The following is a 21,369-nucleotide window of genomic DNA, read 5'->3' on the forward strand; positions in this document are numbered from 1 at the left end:
ATATATGTATATGCATTATAAAAAAATATCATGTTTTTATCAGAGCATCAATTTCATCATCGAACTCCGAAGAGAGAAAGTTACTAATAAACTATTGTTAAATAAATAATTTATCGCATTAGAAATTGTGTTTTTTTTTTCTGTGTAAAAGAGTATCAAAACAAAAAAAAAAAAGAAAAAAGAAAAAACAACAGAAAAATAGATCTATATAAATCACATAATATAATAAATTAAGTACGATTACAATGTAAATACAACAATTATATAATATCTTTTGATATAGACAAAGGATTTATACATAAAATTCAGTTTTTGACGATAAATCGTATTGGATGGCTTCGTTTTTATACATTTCGATCGTCTGAAACATAAATACATATATATATATATATTTGTTTAATAATCTTACGTTAAAAATCAACATATACTTACCTTATCATACATGTATTTAATTATAATATATTGTTATTTGATTATAATATAATTTTTAGTTTAGCTAGAAATAGGTAGTATCCGGGGAAGGGGGATGAAGGGAAAGAAGGGAAAGGGGGATTCTTAGAGTTTCTCCAGAGTTCAATCGACCATGAGAAATATGTATTTATAGAAATAAAATTTCACATATATACATACACAGATAAACACTTACCGCATCAATATCTTTATCCAAATTGGCGACTTGTTTTTCGTGCGAAACTTTGAGTTTTTCCTTTTCGCGTCCTTGCTTTATTTGTACAGTTTTTCTTTCTTGCATGAATTTTTTCGTATTCTGTTCCTTTTTCTCTCGGAGCCTTCGATCCTTATCGCCTTTTGTTTTCAAGGCCTTATCATTCATCACCTCTTTTGCCGTTTCTACGGATACTTTAGCCTGATTTGCATTCATGTCCTTGATATCTCTGTGATCGTAAACAAATATATAAAAATAATTATTCCAATGGGAATAGAAATCGCGTGCTCTTTTAAATCAGAATGAGGAAGAGAAAAGAAAAAAAGAAAAACATAAAAAAGGACTTGTAATTATAAATTTCTATTAAATTACTTGTCGTGTTTCGCTTGCAGCTGTTTAACTTGCGACGCTTGAACCACCTCAATAAGCTTTTTGAATTCGTCCCGACCTACTTCCGTTTGGGTTCTCAACATTTCCCATTCCTCCTTTCTATGCTTTTCTACCATTGCCGACCATTGTGCTGTTTGTTCACTTATTACTTTTTTCACATTTGCATCTTGGATCAATGCATTTTTACTAAGACAATGATTAATAAAATTATATCCATTTTCATACATATATATATATATATATATATATATATGATCTTTATCATTTATTCTATCTTATAGAAAATGAAAGAAAAAAAAAAAGGAAAACAGATACTTACTCTTTACCCTTTACTAACTTCTCAATTGCCGAACAATGATTTTTTTGCATAGTTTGTTTTTCCTTTTGATGTTTCTTTCTCATGGTATCCAATTCCTTCAATTGCTTCTTTCCCATTTTATAAGTTTTTTCTCTCTTTAATGTGTCTATCGTAATTGGTTCTGGCTTCCATTCCTCTAAGAATTATCATTTAATTAAGTTTGAATGTGTATTTGAAGAAAGAAAAAAAGAAAAAAATCAATATTTTGACATCAGATCAAATTTCTTTACCTTTCTTTGCTTCCTCCTCCTTCTTCTTTTTAGCTTCAGCTTTAGCATCGGTCTGTTCAATTCCAAGTCCTTTCATAGTTTCCGCTTGCTTCTCCGCACCTTTACTAAATCCACCCGGATCCGATAGAGCGGCCATAAAATCTACAAGACATATTTATATTATTTCTCTTTTCGTTTTCGAAAAAGGGGGAAAATAAAATTTTCATATTTCGCACGGGATTACCTTCAAATCCATCTGGCACATAAATCTTTAATTCTATATTACAGAATAACATAGGCAATGCCATTGGAAAGTTAGCTTCAGTTTTCAAAGATATATGCCTATAGCCAGCTTGAAGACCATCCAGTGGTAAAATTCTCTGACCGAGTAATTTTCCACTTTCTTCGTAGACACCTAAACGTACGATCGACATTTAAATTAAACAATTGATCATTGGTATAGTTCAATAATGGAATTATGATTAAATTATACCGATTCTGAGAACAGCCAGATCAGGTAATACAACTTTTCGAAATAGAAATGGTTCCTCATTGTAAACAGGATTCAAACCATTCCCAGGTACCATTCGAGTTCTAAATTCCTTTTTTATTGTATCAGCAGGTAGACCGTACATGTCTACTTCAACGTAAGTACCCACTTTTTTGTCAGATAAGAACTGTCCTGCTATTATCTATCGTTGTTGATAAACTTTTATTTATAACATACCTTTTTTCTATTATTTTATGAAGCTATATTTTTTCTTCTTTTCTTTTTTTTTTTTTTTAAGAACATCTTACCTGTACAGAGCATTGAGCAGTAATAACACCATCCACGTCTTCGGAAAAAGGATCAAAACTACGATCGGGTCTTCTCATGAAATCAGGTTTCAATAAGTATCCAGTAGTTCCATTGTACTCAAATTTACCCTGATTTAATTGCATCGGTAAGTCTGGAGTTTGAAAGTTCAATGCGACCATCTGACAGCCAGCGTTCCAGAATACCTAAAAGAAAAAAAAAAAAAAAAAGAAAAAGAAAGAATGAGAGAAAAAATCAGATTTCTATAATTATATCTATGTAAAAAAATTAATTATTGATTCGAAATATAAACTGAAATAAAAAATCGAATTACGAATGTCTAACCTGTGGCATATAATTCGAGGAATCAGCTCTGGTTCCTTTTGGATATATACGACTCATTTGACGTTTGTTATAATTTACGAACTCCACCGAATGTGTTTTTAGATAGTTCAAAGCTGCCGTTTCGGAGAACGAAGACATATTGTGATGTATATTTTTTTCTACGACGACGAAGAGAAAAAAAAAAAAAAGAAGAAAGAGAATATTAATTTAAAATGATTTACCTTTAAAGCTTTTAAGAAAAATATAAAATAATTTTAATTCGCACTTACTTTCGGCTGTTTCGAAACTTTGGAATTTAATTGGCTGAGCATAATTAATCATAGACGATAACCAAGGATGACATGCCATTGTACTACCTGTATATTGAATAGGTGGTGCTTCACCCTCTGCACCACCCTCACCTGGTGGTGCACCTTCAGCCGGTGCTACTTCCTCCTAAACATATCGATTACATTTAATAATTATATAATTAATATCGATAATTATATTGTCATTCTAATTTTCATTTTGATAGAATTGACCTTCGGTGGTTCTGGAGGTGGTGGAGCTGCCGGAGCACTGGCATCCTCGACTACTTCGTCCTTAGCCTCGAATTGTCCCGAACGAAACAATTCAAGCTCTACCTTTTCTACTTCTGGCTTCAATCGTTTATTCTTAATTAATATCTTACGTTTCAATGCACTCGGAGGTGGTAAAAGAGAACCTGGTTCGAGCTAATTTCAAACGAATAAAATATAATCGATTCAATTGTTGATTTTATAATTATATACAAACAAATATCTATAATCTAGTTAATATAATTACCGGATAATCTTTCAAAGGTTCCTTCAAAAGTAAATCGCCCAATATCTCATCGCAATATTTAGCCAATTTGTATTGTTGTTTCAGACAGCAGTGATTCTCAAAGCTGAGAATAATTGGATAATCGGATGTAACAAAAGCTGTATCTCTGAGAGCATAAATAACGTCTTTGAAGAGGATATCGGTACACATTGCTTTTCCATGAGTTATTATGGGTTCCTCGTCTTCACCTTTACCATCCCAACAATCGAGCTCGACGCATCTAAATGGATAAGAAAAGAAAACGGAAAGAGAGAAAATATAAGAATGTTTTTTTTTCTTTCTTTTCTTTTTTTTTTTTTTTTTTTTTTTTTTAGATTATTATAATCTTCATCGGAATGAAGATAGTTCACCTGCAACCAGCTAGCAACACTTGTCTGTACATTTCAACTGTACTCTTTCCACCAATTTGTCTTCCACTGAGATAAGTATTATGACTAGAATTAATATAATAATGAGATAGTGGTTGGTCCATGTCCATCCATTCTTCTAATTTATCGAGAAACACTGGCGCATTTTCGTCTGACATCAAGTAACGAATGAAACCATCCTTTGTCAATCTCTCTACAAATATATTGCTATTATATTTATTTTATCGAATTAATATTTATATACAGATTATTTTTTTCTTTGAAATATTATATATGTATATATATATATAATTACTCTCAGATTTCGCTTTTTCGTCCGTTTCGTAATCGTTTATTATCTCTATACATCTTTTTTCGTCGTAAAGCGGATACAAAATCTCGTTCAATCTTGGATCCCTTTGTTTTTCATTCATAAAAGTCACCAATTGTTCGAGTCTTATGGAATCGGCTTTTCCTTTTGTTCTGAATAAAAAAAAAAAAAAATTAAGAGTAAAAGAAACTGATCTTTCCATTAAAAAATAGATTATATTTTTGATACTTACATCGATTGGAAGAGTTCCTCGATATCATTTCTAGGACAGATTTTAAAGTATAAACTATAAAACTTTTCAAAGGTAAACGCGCTCGGTTCGATTTTATCGTTCTAAAAAAAATTTTTTACGAGATGATAAAGAATAGAAATAATTAAAATATCGAGTACGTGCAACTGCAAAAGAAATTAGCTCTTAATGAAATTACCTTTCCATTAGGTAAACCCAAGTCGGCTAATCCTTGATAAACTAATTTTTCTGTTTTACCAGAGGCAAAAGTCTTTGATATTACCTTCACCGGAACCTTTCCCTTTGGATCTACTTGACAACTTAATCTCATCCAACTATAAAAAGAAAAAAAAAAAGAAAAAAATAAATAAATAAATAAAAATAACAAATGTAAAAATTTTATCCTTGTAAATTGATTATGATTTTAATCAATACATACTGCTTCATTAATTGGATCGTTGGACATACATTACTTGCTTTTGTATTATGTGTAATCAATCGTAAGCCAGCTTGCCAATCCTGTCAATTAATCGTTTAAATATAAATTTTCCATGTCATTGATAAATTCATATTAATCCTACATATATAAGTGTTTATATATACACACACATACACATACACATACACACAAATAAATTTCTACCTTCGCTGTTTTTGCATCGGCACATACCACGTGCTGATAATGTATATTGGTATAATCAATGCCTGAACATATAGTTAAACTTTTTTCATCCAATTGCTCTAAATTCCCGTGTTTACTTAACTTGTTACATAACTTTGGATCCTAAATAAAAAATTTGCAAGTAAATTGAAACGATTATGGATATGGTCAAATCAAAGAATTCATTTTCTAAATGTAATTACCTTAGGAGTTCCACCGTAACGAATGTCACTGACCTGAGCCAACTCTATCACATCACCATCCTACATAATATTAAAGGATATAATGCATGATACTTTTGATTTAATTTTATAAGAAAAAATAAAATGGATTTTATCTTTTAAAATTAATGAATATTATCCAGTTTACCTTTCCGTCACTTTTCCAAGAGATAAAAAATCCATACTCGTCGACTTTAAACATACAATTAGGCTCATATTCGGTCGTTTCCTTATCCTCAAACCATCTATCAAATATCGAACCATTTCTCAATAATTCTGGTACTTCTATTCGCCAATTGAATTCAAACTTTTTCGTCATATTTTACAAGTGTTCCTATCAAACAGGGAACGAAGTGAACTTGAGTTTTCCGTGATTGCGAATGAAACGATTTTTAGAACGGTATAACAACTTGCCCTAGACATGCATAACGCAATTAGTTTAATCCAATTTACAATATATGAGGATTCCCTCGTGATCCGTATACGGATCGACCATCGTCCGACCATTGGAATGGAATATCAAACTTATATAAGCGTTTTCATTATATCAAATCTAACGTGAAATTAACGTTTCTAATTACGCAAAGAGATCAATCGTTCGTTATATACAACTTTTACATTTATCTGGATAGATTCTACCAAATACATTCCAATTTGGTAAAGTTGATTACTATAAAGTAAGACAAACTTTGATGTACGGCTTCGACGAGTTCAACCTTGACAAGTACGATAGCTATTTTACAACTCGTGTTTAGGAACGTGACGGATTTCGTCGTAATCGAAGTGTTTTAGATTGGTTAAGAAACATTTGAATTTATTTGAACGAATAATTTTACAAATGACACAATATCGATCAAATTTCCATAATAATTAATTATTTATTTATTTGCTGATGTTTCTACATTGCTTGGTACTTGACTATATACGTAAATATATATATATATATATATATATATATATATATCTTCTTGGAAGATCTCTCTAAAAATCGTGTCTTTGTACTGAACTAGATTGTTTTAATTCTACAATGAATAATTTTACATTATTTATATACTATATTTTACAGAAAGGAATGTGGACATTAATTAACGGCTGAAAAATTGTATTCTTCTTTGTGTACAACTCATGTTCTCGACTATATCACTATTTTACATGATTTATTTATTGATTAATCTTTCCTCTCTTTTTTTTTCCTTTTTCTCTCGTTTTACCGTCGTAATATCGCATCTAACTATTCATGTTACAAAAATTTATTCATTAAGTGTTATCTATTTTTATTTCTAACGAAATGAGTTTTACTCGAAGCAAGTTATCGAAGGCTGTAAATGCAATCGTTCCGTCATTCAAAAATTTGATATTGTACGAAATCCATTTATCGATTTTTTTCTTTATACTGTTTGTAATTATTTTTCTAAAAATCAACATTATACTTTTTCCTCCCGATTTAAAAGATGAAATGCAAATATAAATGAATGATCTATGATCTTAGATATCGATGAGTTTATTTTCGAATGACGCATTTAGCTTGGAGATAAGAAGATGCATTTGCTCGATTTGATCGATAAAGATTCCTCGAGAGTATTCATGCATCATCTCGTTTAGTGTGATATATATATATATATATATATATATATATATATATATATATATATACAACGATTGCGATTTCGATCGATTCGATGATTCATGAAATTATTTCAAAAATATGTTTACATGACATCATGATTGTGGTTTCGAGAGAAGATAATTCGCATTTAATTGAATCGGATTAATCATATCCTGTTGTGGATCCTTCGCCGTTTCTTCCTCTAGATTGTGCATAGGTTCCTGGCAATATTCCTGTCCGCAAAGTTTGCACGCTTCAAAGTGAGGCTTGATGGAGTTCTTTAATTTCTAAAAATAAATATGAAATCGAAGCGAAATAAAGGCGTGCGTGGTTACGCTTATTTATCAATTCGAAGAATTCTGAAATGTTATAACGAAAGATGTGATATACCTCGGAGAAAGTATTGCCGTCGGATTTAATGAACACGTAGATGGCAAAAGCTGGAATGCAAATCAAAGAAAGAGATGCTATACCCCAACCTATAGCTTCCGCCCACCATGGATATTCGTATTCACCGTTTCGATAAGTTGGTGGTTCGTAGTCGATCAAACTGAAAACCCATACAGCCTGAAACGTAAACACGAAGAATTGAAGAATCGATCGATCGATCGATCAAACGATCGAGAAAGGAACAAAAAATTTAATTATTAATAATAATAATAATAATAATAATAATAATAATAATATTAAATAGTAATAATAAGAAATATTTTTACCAGTATGAGAAGGGGTGCTGCTACGAGCCAACAAAATTGAAAATACATGGAAGGTACTCTCCCAGTCATTTCCTTGACATTGTTACATAATCTTCGAACGCCGTAACACCAAGATATGGCAAAGACTTCGAAGAAAGCTAAAAACATGATCGAGAGAGAAGCTGCGTAGTGATCTATTAGTTGAAAGAAATAAATTCCACCCTGAAAAAGTAAACAGCATTATAATGAAATGATTCATTTGACATTTACATTATACAAACAATGGACTATCGGTATGCAAAATTGATGATTACCTGCGTGATGTTGGGTAATCCAAAGAGGAAAGAAACAACGCATATCACAAGTACCAACATCTCGTGGCAGAGTAGACGACGTTTAACCCAATTTGGAAATCCATCTTGAATCGATGTCACTACGACTTCGACTATAGCGAACTACAAATGATTAGATATAACGATTAGATTTTTATTCGAAGGTATTAAAAGGTTAACGTTTAAGAACTTAAAAAGTCGAACTTTCATTTACCTGACTGTTCAGTGAAAGGCACACCATCATAAAGAAAAATAATACAGCCCAAAGTTGAGACGCTGGCATCTTGGCTAGAGCTTGCGGATAGATGACGAATATTAGACCAGGTCCTTTAACGGAAATTATGATTTATCTATAAAATGTCAGGAGACTGACGTTAATCTGACGATTATATTCGAGGAGAGATATAAAATTGTATTAAACAAAATATACGTCGTCTCCTTCGAATTTGATTGATCCTTACTTTTCGATCGATTAAAACGATCGATCAAAATAAGAAACTTTTATAATCTAATTGATAATTCAAATTGTAAATATCGAGAGCGACTTACCATCGCTGAGTACCGCTTCGACTGACATGTTTTGTTCTCTTGCGATGTTCCCGATTGTCGCGAACGAAAAAATCCCAACGAGCAAGCTGCTACACGCATTAATCAGAGAAACCGCTACGGTATCCACTAGAATGGTATTGTGAAATTTGTTGTAACTAGCGAAGCAGATCATCGAACCGAATGCGATACCGACAGAGTTGAATATCTGTGCCGCGGCGTTGATCCATACCTTAAAGTCACGAGAACGTACGTGAATCCTTCTACTCAAACAATTTCATTACGTAACAGAGATTAGTGTGACGTTAACGATGTTTGACTTCAAAGATTGGTCAAAATTCGAAAAAAAAAAAAAGCGAATTCTTTCTAACGGAGAGATCATTAATTGAAATTAAAATTAAAAGGTTGATTATGAAGGTTCATTATTATAAAAATTGTTATAGACTATAGGTATGAATATATAGAGAACGTTTATAGATTCCATTTTTTTTTTGCCATATACCTTCGCGTCGCCAAGTAGTTCCCAGCGTGGATGGAAGAAAAATTGAAGGCCCTTGTCGGCACCTTCGAGGGTGAGGGACCGTGTAAGAAAGACGACAATTAGAAGAAACGGTAGTGTTGCCGTGAGATACCTTACTTGTGCCGATGATTTGATAGATTTCCAAATTGAGAAGTATACCATGATCCAGGCTGTTATCAGACAAGCTACGAGTTCCCATCTCAATGCTCCAGGTTCCTCGATGCCGCTACTGATCTGAAGGACTTTGTTACTGCAAATAATGTAAAAAAAAAAAAAAAAAAAAAAAAAGAAAGAAAGAAAGAATTGAACTATCGTCCCAATAGATAAGGATCAAAAGCACTTAATAAAGGATTTACGCGCGTTTGCTCGGAAATTACTCGAAAAAATCTTCGGACGGTGTCTTCGAGGCATTGAGACGAGTTCGATTATCAATGAAACCATTAATTGGCAACCAACAGGCAGCTGTGTTCCACGAATTATCACAATCTGACCATGGTTGGTGGGCTCTGAACGCAGCGAAAAAGTAATATATAGCGTATGCTATAATCACATTGTGATAGGTCGACATTAGAAAAGATATCACCACTGATGATAATCCGGCTCCTATGAAAAAGAAAAAAAGAAAAAAAGAGAGGGAGAAAAAAAAAGAAGAATAAAAGAATATACACGTGAAAATATTCTTAAGGATAAATGAGTTACCAAGCCTCGATAGAGTTTAATATCATTAATTAACCAGGTCAAGTTAATGTGACAATTTTTGCACTCATTCTTAGTCTACGCTTTAACGAATTAAACTTCGTCGAGATCAAACGTCAAGTTTTTCGTAATCGTTCTAAATTTCTTATGACAAGATCTAATGTATTTTCTTATTACTATTCAAACTCACCTTTGAAGAGCGGACATATTTGACCAAGGGCACCGATCGGTCCTCGTCTTGTAAATTGTCCTATACTGAGTTCCATGTATAATAACGGTACTCCGCAAACTACGAGTATTAGGAAGTAAGGTACCAGAAATACTCCTGCATGTAAAAAAAAAAAAAAAAAAAAAAATAAAAGAAAGAAAGAAAGAAAGAAACATTAAATCATCTGAAAAATTATATTAAATTCTTGAATTAGAAAATTTCCCGATCCGTTAAATTTTCTCAATCTATCGAAAACTTAACAAAGACTTGTCGTAAATTGTATTTGAATATATTTTTGATTCGATGAACTTGAATACCACGATATATTATAACGAATAACAAAGATTTTTCATTTTTTTAAGTTAACAACCAGATTCATTAGGTAACCGATATTAAATCACTACGATGGATTTATTAGATGCTTCGTTAAGGCAACTCGTACGTAATGCTACTCTACATTAATCGTCGCATCGTGGGTAGTTCCAAGGTCACTGGATATAACTCTTTATTCGTAATAAACGATGATCACTGTTACGGATTACGATTTAATTTAACAGGAAAGAATAGTCTCGAGTATGGCGAAGTAAATTGGGAAGGCAAATTAATCCATTCTTTTAAAAAAGTATCGTATGCGATACATTTAATAATATAATTAGTGTATCATTTGTAAAAACCCCGGAAGATCGTTTTGAATTGTTTTCCCGAAGAATCATACAAAAATTTATATCCGTTGGCAAATGAATCTTATCGCTAAGAGACACATGTTATCTCGTGAAAAATTCAATCTCCTTCAAGGAATATAACGCATTATTCCAAGAAATAAATCAATCAAATATAATTATCAAATATAATTATCTTTCTAATAAATTTCTAATAATATATCTCTCTTTATTCGTGATCAATTTATAATTGTCATATTCACGATTATTCTAATAATAAGATAAACGTGAGAAAATTCAAATGGTTACAACAAGTCGAAGTACTAATCCCTCTCCCCTAATCTATTCCTCCCGCCCTCCCCCCACCGCCACATGGATACGATGGGTACAAACATAACGTTTTGATCACGATGTTTGATCTCTATCATTATGTTTCCTCGTAGATTTTCAAGACCGAATCTTTTATCTCTTAACATCTCTTAATATCTCTTTAACGAGCATCCGAGAGCTTGAGAATAGTACTTATTTCTCGTCGGTGCAAATCAGTCCGCGGCATCCGATCTCATTTTCCGGCTGCACGGCTCTCTGTCTACCTCTCTCGCTCTCTCTCTCTCTTTTTCTCTCTCAGTTTCTCTTTCCATCTGTCTGCCTCTCTCTCTCTCTCTCTCTCTCTCTCTCTCTCTCTCTCTCTCTCTCTCTCTCTCAATTCAAACGAACGGTGAGACCGAACAAAATTATACTCTCGGTCCGATTATTTCCACCGGTGTCATTGAAATCATTTACGGTGTTACGCTCCTCCGGTGTAACCGAGTTCTATCAAGGTCATGTATCAAGTTCCAAGAGAGAGAGAGAGAGAGAGAGAGAGAGAGAGAGAGAGAGAGAGAGAACGAATTGCGCCACTACGTCCGGAGGACGAGTGCTCTTTCAGACTTTGAAGATTAACAGCAACAAGATACAAAAGAGAGAGAGAGAGAGAGAGAGAGAGAGAGAGAGAGAGCTCGATTACGTTAAGGATATCTCGAAGTATCTATGTACTTAAGTAAGTATATACGTACATATATATCCATATATATTTATCTATATATATATATGTATGCATGCATATATGTATGCAATTAGGTATATATGATAACAATTCTGTTTTAAATTCCTTGGCCTCGAATTTTCATGCAAGTCTCATTTAAAACGTGTTCTATGATAAACACGCAAAACACATTCTATGTGTGTATACATATTAGCGCTCTATGTTCAAATATTACTGTACCTTCATAATAACTTTAATTCTCGTTGACGTAATATTAGAAAATGTATACATACATACATACATATATATATATATATATATATATATATATATATATATATATAAAACATGTACTTTGTATTTACCGTCGGATATAATTTTGTATTACTCATGAATATGGAATGGAACTACTATTTAATTGGCCGGAACCGATCGGTGAATGTCGAGAAATAATGAATTAAAAATCTAATCTATAAGTTTCATGGATTGATTCATATTTTCAAGTTATCGGTTGAATATAGCGGTTAGGGAAGGAGGGAGCCAAGGGAGGAAAGATAGACAGAGAGAGAGAGAGAGAGAGAGAGAGACAGAGAGAGAGAGAAGATCAGAAAAATAAAATAAAATATTACTTCTAAAAAGTTACTAACTACATTGGTTAACAACTATGATAATTCTTCAACTCGAATAGATTAAGAATGAAAAGATATCATCATTTGTCATCATGTTAGAAAATAATTCTTGAGTTTGATCTCATCCGTTCACTTTTTTGTGTACCATTCTTTACAATCCTCATCTCTTAATGTACATATGTATCTCGTAATACCTTCGGTAGCGTCTTATGTTCTTTAGATTTGTTATCTTGTAAAAAGAAAAAGAAAAAGAAAAAGAAAAAAGGAGAGAGAGAGAAAGAAAAAGAGAGACCGACTCTTAGGAGTATTTAGAACTTACGATGCCTTAAAGTGATCACAGGTGTCCGTGACGTATTTCGCACAATCGATGATGCGAAAAATAAACGTCGTCTCTCTCTCTCTTATCATCATGACTCTAATCACGAAAGATACGTGACGACACTAGGAGAGTTTATTTGACGTAGGCGAATCTGTTTTTGGATCTTTCAAATGACGTAACGATAATCTACAAAAAGGTATTCACACGAGATAAGTAATATTTGGTGTGAATGTTCTTGTTTATTTATTTGTTTATTTATTTACTTTTAATACCTTTCTTCGTTTCAAATCTTACTGAATATGAAATATAACCATATACTATATATTATACTGTACTATACTGTAATATGTAATATAATAAAATAAAATAAAAAGAGAGAGACAGCGTATAAATATATATATATGTATAATATATTATATTATTTTATTTTATTTTATTATATTATATATTTTACTATACCTTTTTTATATACTTTTATTATACCATTATATTAATAGTATATAAATTTTTAATATTTGTTTATAAAAAAAAAAGATAGGTGTATATATATATATATATATGTACGTGCAAATATACTCACCACCACCACTTTTGTAACACAAATAAGGAAACCTCCAAACATTTCCTAAGCCAACTGAGTAACCGATACAAGCAAGGACGAATTGAACTTTATTAGCCCAATGTGGTCTTCTAGGTTGTCGATAGTCTCCAGGATCCTCGCCTTCGCCATCGTCGTAACTCGTACATGTGGATAGATCATCCTCGATGGAGCTGAACAAACAAACGTGACAGTTTCGAGTCGAGTCGTAGAAAATAAATAGGATCATGTAAATAGAATAATACGAGGATAGATAGGTAGCATTACAAACGGTATGTACATCGATATGTATTTTTCATTATTCCAGAAATAGAAGGTCTCTCACGCATGGTATTTCATCTGATAAATATTTTCTTAACTAGTAACATCACGAATAATTTAATCGTAAGTTTCAAATTCAGGACAAGGCAATCCTCGTCGTTCGGTCCTACTTTTTCTTTATCGATATTCATGATAATATAGACAATAAAGAAGATTAGATAGATACGTTCGTTCGTTCGTTCATTTTTTACGAGTATTTCAACGTTATGTTGCCATTATTATCGGTAAGCAGATGTGCAAGCATAAAATTGATTCGCGTCAAAATATCAGGTTGCAGGCCACGCAGATGTCATTAAATATGTCTTGGATTAACATACGACACGCGTGTAACAATCCGTGTTCGTTCGATTTCTTTCATATTCAAAAGCGGCTCTTTTTAAATGTTCGCATTAGAAAAACTAGAAATCATATTCAAAGGAATGTAACATCGCCATACATATACTTATCTGAAATTATAATTAAAGTGATTCATAGTACTCGTATTTATTTTGTAAATACATAACCATATACTACCAATACAAATATAAATTTATTCTTTCGTAAATCTTTATGAATAAAGATAAAGATAAATGATTTTTTTGATTCATTATAATAGCATCTAATGTTATGCGCGAATGGAAGAAAAAAAAAAAAAAAGGAATATTTGTATGAAATAACGAAAGATTTAGACATTTTGTTGGATGTTAAACTTCTTTAAACGAGTTTGTTTACGTATCTCTCTTTCTCTCTCTCTCTCTCTCTCTCTCTCTCTCTCTCTCTCTCTCTCTCTCTTTCTCTCTCTCTCTCTCTCTATCTCTATCTTTCTCTCTCTCTCTCACTCTCTGGAGGAATTTCTCGTGTGAAGAGGAAAGCCTTGTTAAAGGGTAAGTAGATCGAGTAGGATCAATTAAGTAGAGAAACGCGTTCCGTGCTATGACCTTGTCATACTCGATATATCTACTTATATCATATTATGTAAGTGGTAAAAATTGAAAAAACAAAGAAAAGAAAAAAAAAAGAATTTTGTGTGCCTTTCTTTTTTTTTTTCTTTTTTTTTAACCGAACCCCTCTCTCTACAATAATTATTATTTATAATACGAAGCGCGCGAAACAAGCGCTGCTGTGTGTCAGGGCTTAAACGATCAAACGAGGAGTTACGATCGTATATATATATATATATATATATAAATACATATATACATACATGTACTCGATACTCAACGAGAAACTACTTAAACGTATGTACATAACATTAATGAATACATACGCACAACTGGGTACACATTTTCTCGCCCGCCATATGTTTTTTTTCTTTTTTTCTTTTTTAATAATCGACAATTTATATCTACTTCGTGGGATAAGAGGTGGAGATGGAGGGGACAGGGAACGATGAGTATGCATATAAAAATAATATTATATGTAAACGAACGTATAACACGCATTAATCATGTATTGTCGATATGAAACGAGTTAGTCCAAGTATATATGCGTTGAGGAACGTTTCTAACGAACGACACATCAATCTTCTTACGAATAATTAAAAATTCCTTTTAATATCTACATAATACTCTTTGTGAGTATGTATGGCGAGGAGGGAAGGGAGAAAGACGTTCCTAGATAGATCTATCTTGGAAAAAAATAAGAAAAGAAAATAAAGAAGAGGAAAAAAAAAAAGAAAAAGAAAAGAAAAGAAAAATAGGCAGCAATAGTTTTCAACGTAGGTGCATGCATACATACATACAATACGTACATACTATACATACATATTATACATACAAAGAATTCGAAATGCAAAAACATGACATCGCTTTAAATATAACGTATACCATCATTTACAATGAAAGAAACAGGACAGCTACAACAATGTATGTACACCTACTTGCAACAAAAGTACGGGGCTTACATTGTACACCTATTATCCACTTACGTCTCTGGGACAATACGGCGGAATTGCAGTCTCTGGATGACGAGACCACGCTTCACTAGTAGTTCAGAAGTACACCTCATCTATCTATCTATCTTTCTCTTTCTCTCTCTTTCCCTCTCTCTCTCTCTCTCTCTCTTTTTCTCTTTCTCTCTGTTTCTTTTTCTCTTTCTCTATCTATCTATCTATCTTTTTCGTCGGCACAAAATTTCTGAACTAAAATAAAAGGAGTACAGCAGAAAGTTTGACTTTTAGCTATCTCTAAGAGAGAAAAAGATTTTTGTATCTTTCAAATTTTCTCCATCACTCTTTTATCTCGTAATAAATGTAACGCGCGACATTTATTGCTATTTCTCTTGGCACATGCAATAAACATTTATTAATCGTTATATTGTTTACCCTAAAACTGCTTCTCTTTTAGCTTTAACGCGTGGCGAACGAGAATGTTAACGCGTACGTATCCGTATGCATGTGATATTTATGCATATACATACGTGTATATATATATATATATATTTACAATAGAAGTTTAAATCATAATCCTCGGGTAAACAAGCCACAAAGAAGTAACACTCACGAAGTATATAAAACTTTGAGAGAATCGAGACCCGTGTCAAAAATATGTATTCATATATATATATTATATATATATGTATTATATATATATATATATGTATATATATATGTATATATATATATATTTATATATATATATATATATATGTATACGAATGTATGTACTTATGTAGGTATACGAGTACGGAATCGTTTTTCTACCTACAACACCTAGAGTTTCCAATTTTAAACTGACATACGAATCAAGAAGTGGTCTTATTTTTATGCCAACACAAGTTACCGAGCCACCTTCTTGCGTTATAATGTTTGTTCATCGCATTAACGAGTGGCCGCGAAAACTCTCGTGACATTCATACCTCTTCTCCTCGTTCTCGTATCCTTTCCTTTTTCGTTTCTTTCTTATTTTCATGATAAATTGGTATTATCGCGTTTCCCATTTTATGTTTTATTTTCGAAGAAAGAAAAAAAAAAAATGATTTATTTTAATTGGTTCATGTTTCTTAATCCGCAATAAATCGTTAGGATCGTATGATTTATCATGCACTAATTTTTTTTTTTTTTTTTCTTTTTTTTTTATTCACTCGATTTCAGTAAATTGGCTAACAAATTTCGTTGAAAATTAATATCTTTACGTTCGAAACAAGGCTCGTTTTATTTTCCTTATTAATCGTCGAAACTAAAAATAATTTGTTTTTTTTTTTTTTTCTTTTTTTATGCAAGAAAACAACTCGTTTTATTTATAAATCACTCATCGGAATAAATATAGTGTTTGTTTAAAATAGATACGCATATAAATTTGAATCAGTGTGTATACTGTACGTGTTAAAGAAACGCTCAACGTTAGCGTATGCTTCATACACATGACGGCAGGTTGACGCTCAGTTGAAAAAAAAAAAAAAATAGAGAAATGTGACATCTTTATGACAGGGATGTGCTCTTTCATGTATGATGGAACCATGCAGAATGAGATAGATTATTTAACTATCTCAAACATGACGTGTTTTAATTTTCATATCGCTTAAGAATCTCGTTTCCGTATTTTGCCTGAGATAATTGTAAGTGAAAATCGAAGCGTATTTTAAAACATCACTAACGGATACTATGTATTCGTAAATCTTGTTATGTTGAAAATTGATCGATTTAAACAACGAAGTAAATATTATATTCGAATTTTTTCAAAACATTAAACTAAACAAATGCCACGTGTTAAGATTAACAAAGCACGTGCATTATTATAATGCATCGCAACATTCATTACGCATACATTATAACACTATTTTTTTATGTTAATATATATATATATATTTTTTTTTTTTTTTAAATAAAAATACAAGCTATTTTTCATATGAATTGTTATGAGCAATAATTCCGATGATTAGTTTCAACAAACTAAGGGACAAAAAAGAGCAAAAAATATATGCACTCTTTTTGTTCTTCGATATTCAGGTCAACTTTTCGTTTCACTGATGATTTCTACAGAAATTAAAAGTATTAAAAGTTTGACTTGAACGAATAAGATTTAATAAAATACCAATAGAAAAAGGGAAAAGATATCGTAATTCATATCGAAGATTTCGCGAAGATGCTAGGATAGCGAGAGGATCGTAGGTAATGTGGTCACTTACGGCGGCGGATGTACCAAGTTAAGAAGCTCCGACGGCGAAGTAGGAACTCTACGTATCGTGAGCTTCCGCCCGTCAGAAGAGCCCATGCCGATCGATGCTAGAGAGCGTATGGAAACGGAATCGGTGAATGGACGACCAACCTGGCCGTTGCCATCAGAAAAAACGATTGAGGCCCAGCTAGCGGCTGGTGGTTGATGTTGATGATAATGATGATGGTGTTCGTCCATCGTGGCGTTTGATTTCAACGAACGCATACTTGGGTAACGATGGTGACGAGTAACGTGATGATCGACGCCACGAGTGCTTCTTCCCGACTGCTCGTTCGATCTGGAAAAAGAAAAAAAAAAAAAAAGAAAAAATGTCAATTCTTCCAAATATCGTGTTCTTTCGTATTGCATCGTTGTTACGTAATTAAGCAAATATAAAATTTCCAGAATTCAAAAACAAATAACGATAGTGTCTCGTATCACTTTAATAATTGATCCATCTTGAAATCTTTTTACCAACGAACAGATTTGTCGTCATTGATTATCAAGAAAAATATTTAAAAAAAAAAAAATGAAGAAAAAAAAGAAAAGAAAAGAAAAAATAAGAAAAGGTATTAAATATATTAGAGAATATCGAAGTATTACATGATCGGTCTCGATTGATGAAGTCTCGGTTGAGACCTGTCGTGAACACTGTCGGTACTGCCGCTATGTCCGCTGGAACCTAATCTGAGTTCGGGATCGTATCCAGTGAGAATCTTGGCTTGGCTGATCCTAGCCTTCCTGGAAGAGCCAGCGGAACTCAAAAGCCGACCCCTCTCCTCGCACGGTGAATCTGAATCGACATCTTGCTGTGACTCTCGATGATGACCGTGAATAAGGTGATTATGCTGATTCTGATGCTGATGATGCTGCTGCTGCTGCTGCTGTTGATGATGATGATGATGAGGATGATGATGATGAGAATGAGGATGATGATATTGTTGCTGCTGGGCACTTTTAACGACATCCGGATCGACGTCGTCCGAACCATCCTCTTCTTCATGCATCGTGCTCATCTTTCGAACACTTTGTAAACGTCCGTTGTTGCCGTGTTGTTGTTTAGTTGGTTGGCAATTTTTATTGTTGCCAACGTCGGTAATCGTCAGAGGACCACAGTTACTGTGGCTGCTACTTGCGCCGCTACCGTTACTGCCGCCGCTGATGTCCATAATAGCATGACTCTCAGGTAGAATCTAGTCGTTTCGAGCGTATCAACCCTGAAACACTGAGGTGGATGAACCGCTTGAGCGAATTACGTCCGGTATCTACGTTCCACGTGCGAGTTTAACTTGTCTTTTCTCTCTCTCTCTCTCTCTCTCTTGCTCTCGCTCCTTCTTGTATTTTTTTCTCTTTAAGGAGGATCGAGTTATATTCGCTGCGTATTTAGAAATAAGAGCGATTTTATTTTATCTTTTTCAAACGTATAATAACATAATTCTTTGAGAATTTATAAAATTGTAAAAAGAAAAAGGAAAAAAAAAAAAAAAGAATTATTCATCAATATCTAGTTTTTACAATTTATCTATATGATATAATAATTATTAATCGTTGGAGTAAAATAATAAAACTGTATGTTAAAAATACGTAATGCTTTAATGCTAAGCTATTTGCTCTTTATCTTTAAGTAAGAAAACTTAAAGCCAGCTCACATAATAAAAGATATGAAATATTTATCTCATATCGGTTAAATAAAAAGTGTTATATTTACTTCGCATAAAAAAAAAAAGAAAAAAAAATCAAGAGAAGTATATTCTTTTAAATCGCGATAAATCGTGATAATGTCATTATAGATATATTGCATCGATGTATTAACGGGATCGACGTGTCAAAATATTGATCGATCTCGAACTATCAAGATCGAAAATAAAGAAGATAAATTTGCTAGAAAATACATAAGTGTTAAAACATTTAAACAGATTTTCCTTATAGTTCATATATATATATATATATATATCGTTAAAATATCATTAACATATCATTTTGCTCTCTTTTTCTTTCAAGCTAAAAAAAAATTTAATCTTAAACATAATCTTCTAAAAAGAAAAATGTTTTTCATTAGATCGTAATCCTAAATTATAAAATATTATAAATATTCAAGGAAAAAAAAAAAAAGATGATGTTAGAGAACGATTTAGGGAATGCATTCGTTAGCAATACCTTTTTTTCTATAATATATCCTGTACCAACTATGATCCTATTTTATTAAACGTTAAAGGGAAAAGATTTTATTACGTTATTAGAGGAGGATAAATATTAAAAAAAGTTTTCTCTTAAAAATTGAAAAATCTCTAAACGGCATTATCTAAATGACATCGCGTTGTTATGGGCAATATGATTTAAGAATAAAATATATATTTTTATAAGATAGATCGATGATTAACGTTCATTTTGATCGATCCTTTTGCATGGTAAAAAAAAAAAAATATTCGCAAGAGAAATGGAAAATCGAAAATCCTATCGACGATAACGTTCTCCTCGGTTATATTCGAATCGATCCGCACCCACGACTCAACGACCATCGAGTCCTATCATCGTGGATCAAAATAACGAGGGGAAGGTCGATTCATATGGCCGGTTAATGAAAACGTCAAGAAATTAGACGACTATACAAAGGAAAATACTGTGAAACGCGATAGACGGATTTAATCTCTAGAATTGAAACAAAAGAGAGAGAGAGAGAGAGAGAGAGAGAGAGAGAGAGAGAGAGAGATGCTCCTTACGTGGAACGCCGTAGATGAAATCACGTGTTATCAGGTGAAATACCTGTCACATCGCAGGGGGCCTCGACCGGATTAAGTGCATTCCAATAGCGCGACTGAAACCCATGAGTGCCTTCTCTCTGACGAAGGTACAGATAACATTTACTCGTACACGTAGAGAGCGAGAGAGAAAGGCAAAAAGAAGAGAAAGAAAGATAAAGAAAGAGAAAGAAACACGTATAAGTGTGAGGAAGAAAGAAAGAGAGACAGAAAGAGGGAGAGAGAGAGAGAGAGAGAGGGAGAGAGAGAGAGAGAGAGAGAGAGAGATAGTTGTTCGTAGAGGCACGGCACACAAACACGTGTGCGTCGGCACGAGATAATTAATAAAAAAGAAAGACACTTTCGAATAGCGCCGCGAGAGAACGTCCGTGGCGAGAGCGAATTTCCGGTGTGGGCGGAGATAGGATCCAAGGAGAAAAAATCAAAAGGACGATGGTTCGAACGAATCGTTAGGGTATAGAATAAAAAAAGAAAAAAGAAAAGGGGGAGAGGAAGGAAAGGAAAAAAAACGGGGGAAAAAAAGGACAGGATGAGTCGTAACGCGAGCCAACACGTTGGACACACACGACACAACGTCGCGCGGCGTTGTGTGCGCGCCGATCGCGTGCCGCGACTCGCGAGCATGAGCGCGAGCGCGAACGCGAATACAGCGCATCGAGCACGCAAGCGCGCTGTCGCGTACGAAACGCCGCCAACGCGTCGCACGACTGCGCACAACGCTGCCGATGATAAGCCAAATGCTCTCAAGTCGATCCGATCATTCCCGACTCTAATCGGACATTGCCGAGCAATCACGCGTGAACACTATGATGATTACAAGTCTCTTAGGATCATACGAACGGTCACGATCGAAAGCATATAAAAATTAAAGATATTCGCGAAACTTACAAGTGATCATTTGTTACATTGATATAATTATATTTGGTTATT

The 21,369-nt window shown here is 33.1% G+C and overlaps 2 protein-coding genes and 1 long non-coding RNA gene across 5 annotated transcripts; all 3 read right to left on the reverse strand.

Moving 5' to 3' along the window:
* Positions 1–199: 199 nt before the first annotated feature.
* LOC124427698 (1-phosphatidylinositol 4,5-bisphosphate phosphodiesterase-like) lies at positions 200–6,082 on the reverse strand. Its single transcript, XM_046970938.1, has 20 exons — positions 5,543–6,082; positions 5,377–5,436; positions 5,156–5,296; positions 4,952–5,031; positions 4,712–4,847; positions 4,516–4,616; positions 4,269–4,435; positions 3,956–4,166; positions 3,567–3,825; positions 3,284–3,475; positions 3,032–3,197; positions 2,763–2,920; positions 2,420–2,623; positions 2,115–2,313; positions 1,866–2,036; positions 1,643–1,783; positions 1,374–1,548; positions 1,037–1,240; positions 647–893; positions 200–361 (listed from the first exon to the last, which is right to left on the reverse strand). The coding sequence occupies exons 1-20, from the start codon at positions 5,711–5,713 to the stop codon at positions 293–295; spliced, it is 3,252 nt and encodes a 1,083-aa protein (XP_046826894.1). The 5' UTR covers positions 5,714–6,082; the 3' UTR covers positions 200–292.
* Positions 6,083–6,389: 307 nt separating this feature from the next.
* Positions 6,390–21,141, reverse strand: LOC124427699 (sodium- and chloride-dependent GABA transporter ine). 3 transcript variants are annotated; one of them, XM_046970940.1, is made up of 13 exons: positions 20,444–21,141; positions 18,284–18,905; positions 17,652–17,978; positions 13,209–13,399; positions 9,980–10,114; positions 9,471–9,696; positions 9,076–9,343; positions 8,577–8,805; positions 8,242–8,354; positions 8,010–8,150; positions 7,717–7,917; positions 7,391–7,567; positions 6,390–7,287 (listed from the first exon to the last, which is right to left on the reverse strand). In XM_046970940.1, exons 2-13 carry the CDS (start codon positions 18,847–18,849, stop codon positions 7,114–7,116), a joined length of 2,748 nt encoding a protein of 915 aa, XP_046826896.1. In that variant the 5' UTR covers positions 18,850–18,905; positions 20,444–21,141; the 3' UTR covers positions 6,390–7,113. The 3 variants fall into 3 exon arrangements, with proteins under 3 accessions (XP_046826896.1, XP_046826895.1, XP_046826897.1); XM_046970939.1 differs by having other exon boundaries at positions 20,401–21,141; XM_046970941.1 differs by lacking the exons at positions 17,652–17,978; positions 18,284–18,905; positions 20,444–21,141 and adding an exon at positions 15,454–15,599.
* On the reverse strand, positions 12,458–13,041 carry LOC124427701. The gene is made up of 2 exons (XR_006943009.1): positions 12,629–13,041; positions 12,458–12,538 (listed from the first exon to the last, which is right to left on the reverse strand). It is a non-coding gene; the product is annotated as an uncharacterized LOC124427701 (long non-coding RNA).
* Positions 21,142–21,369: the final 228 nt, after the last annotated feature.

This window comes from Vespa crabro, chromosome 10 (genome assembly GCF_910589235.1).
Source record: "Vespa crabro chromosome 10, iyVesCrab1.2, whole genome shotgun sequence".
In the NCBI taxonomy this organism is placed as follows: domain Eukaryota; kingdom Metazoa; phylum Arthropoda; class Insecta; order Hymenoptera; family Vespidae; genus Vespa; species Vespa crabro.

What these genes read in the sequence shown, in the direction of transcription:
- LOC124427698 (XM_046970938.1), bottom strand. Translation starts at nt 5,713, where the DNA reads ATGACGAAAAAGTTTGAATTCAATTGGCGAATAGAAGTACCAGAATTA. An exon ending in GTTACGGTGGAACTCCTAAG is followed by an intron (nt 5,297 to 5,376) that starts GTAATTACATTT and finishes TTTTTTATTTAG; the next exon opens with GATCCAAAGTTATGTAACAA. An exon ending in AAGTTAGTAAAGGGTAAAGA is followed by an intron (nt 1,241 to 1,373) that starts GTAAGTATCTGT and finishes TCATTGTCTTAG; the next exon opens with TAAAAATGCATTGATCCAAG.
- LOC124427699 (XM_046970940.1), bottom strand. Translation starts at nt 18,849, where the DNA reads ATGGACATCAGCGGCGGCAGTAACGGTAGCGGCGCAAGTAGCAGCCAC. An exon ending in GTGTTACAAAAGTGGTGGTG is followed by an intron (nt 10,115 to 13,208) that starts GTGAGTATATTT and finishes TTTTACATGCAG; the next exon opens with GAGTATTTCTGGTACCTTAC. An exon ending in ACGGCAATACTTTCTCCGAG is followed by an intron (nt 7,288 to 7,390) that starts GTATATCACATC and finishes ATTTATTTTTAG; the next exon opens with AAATTAAAGAACTCCATCAA.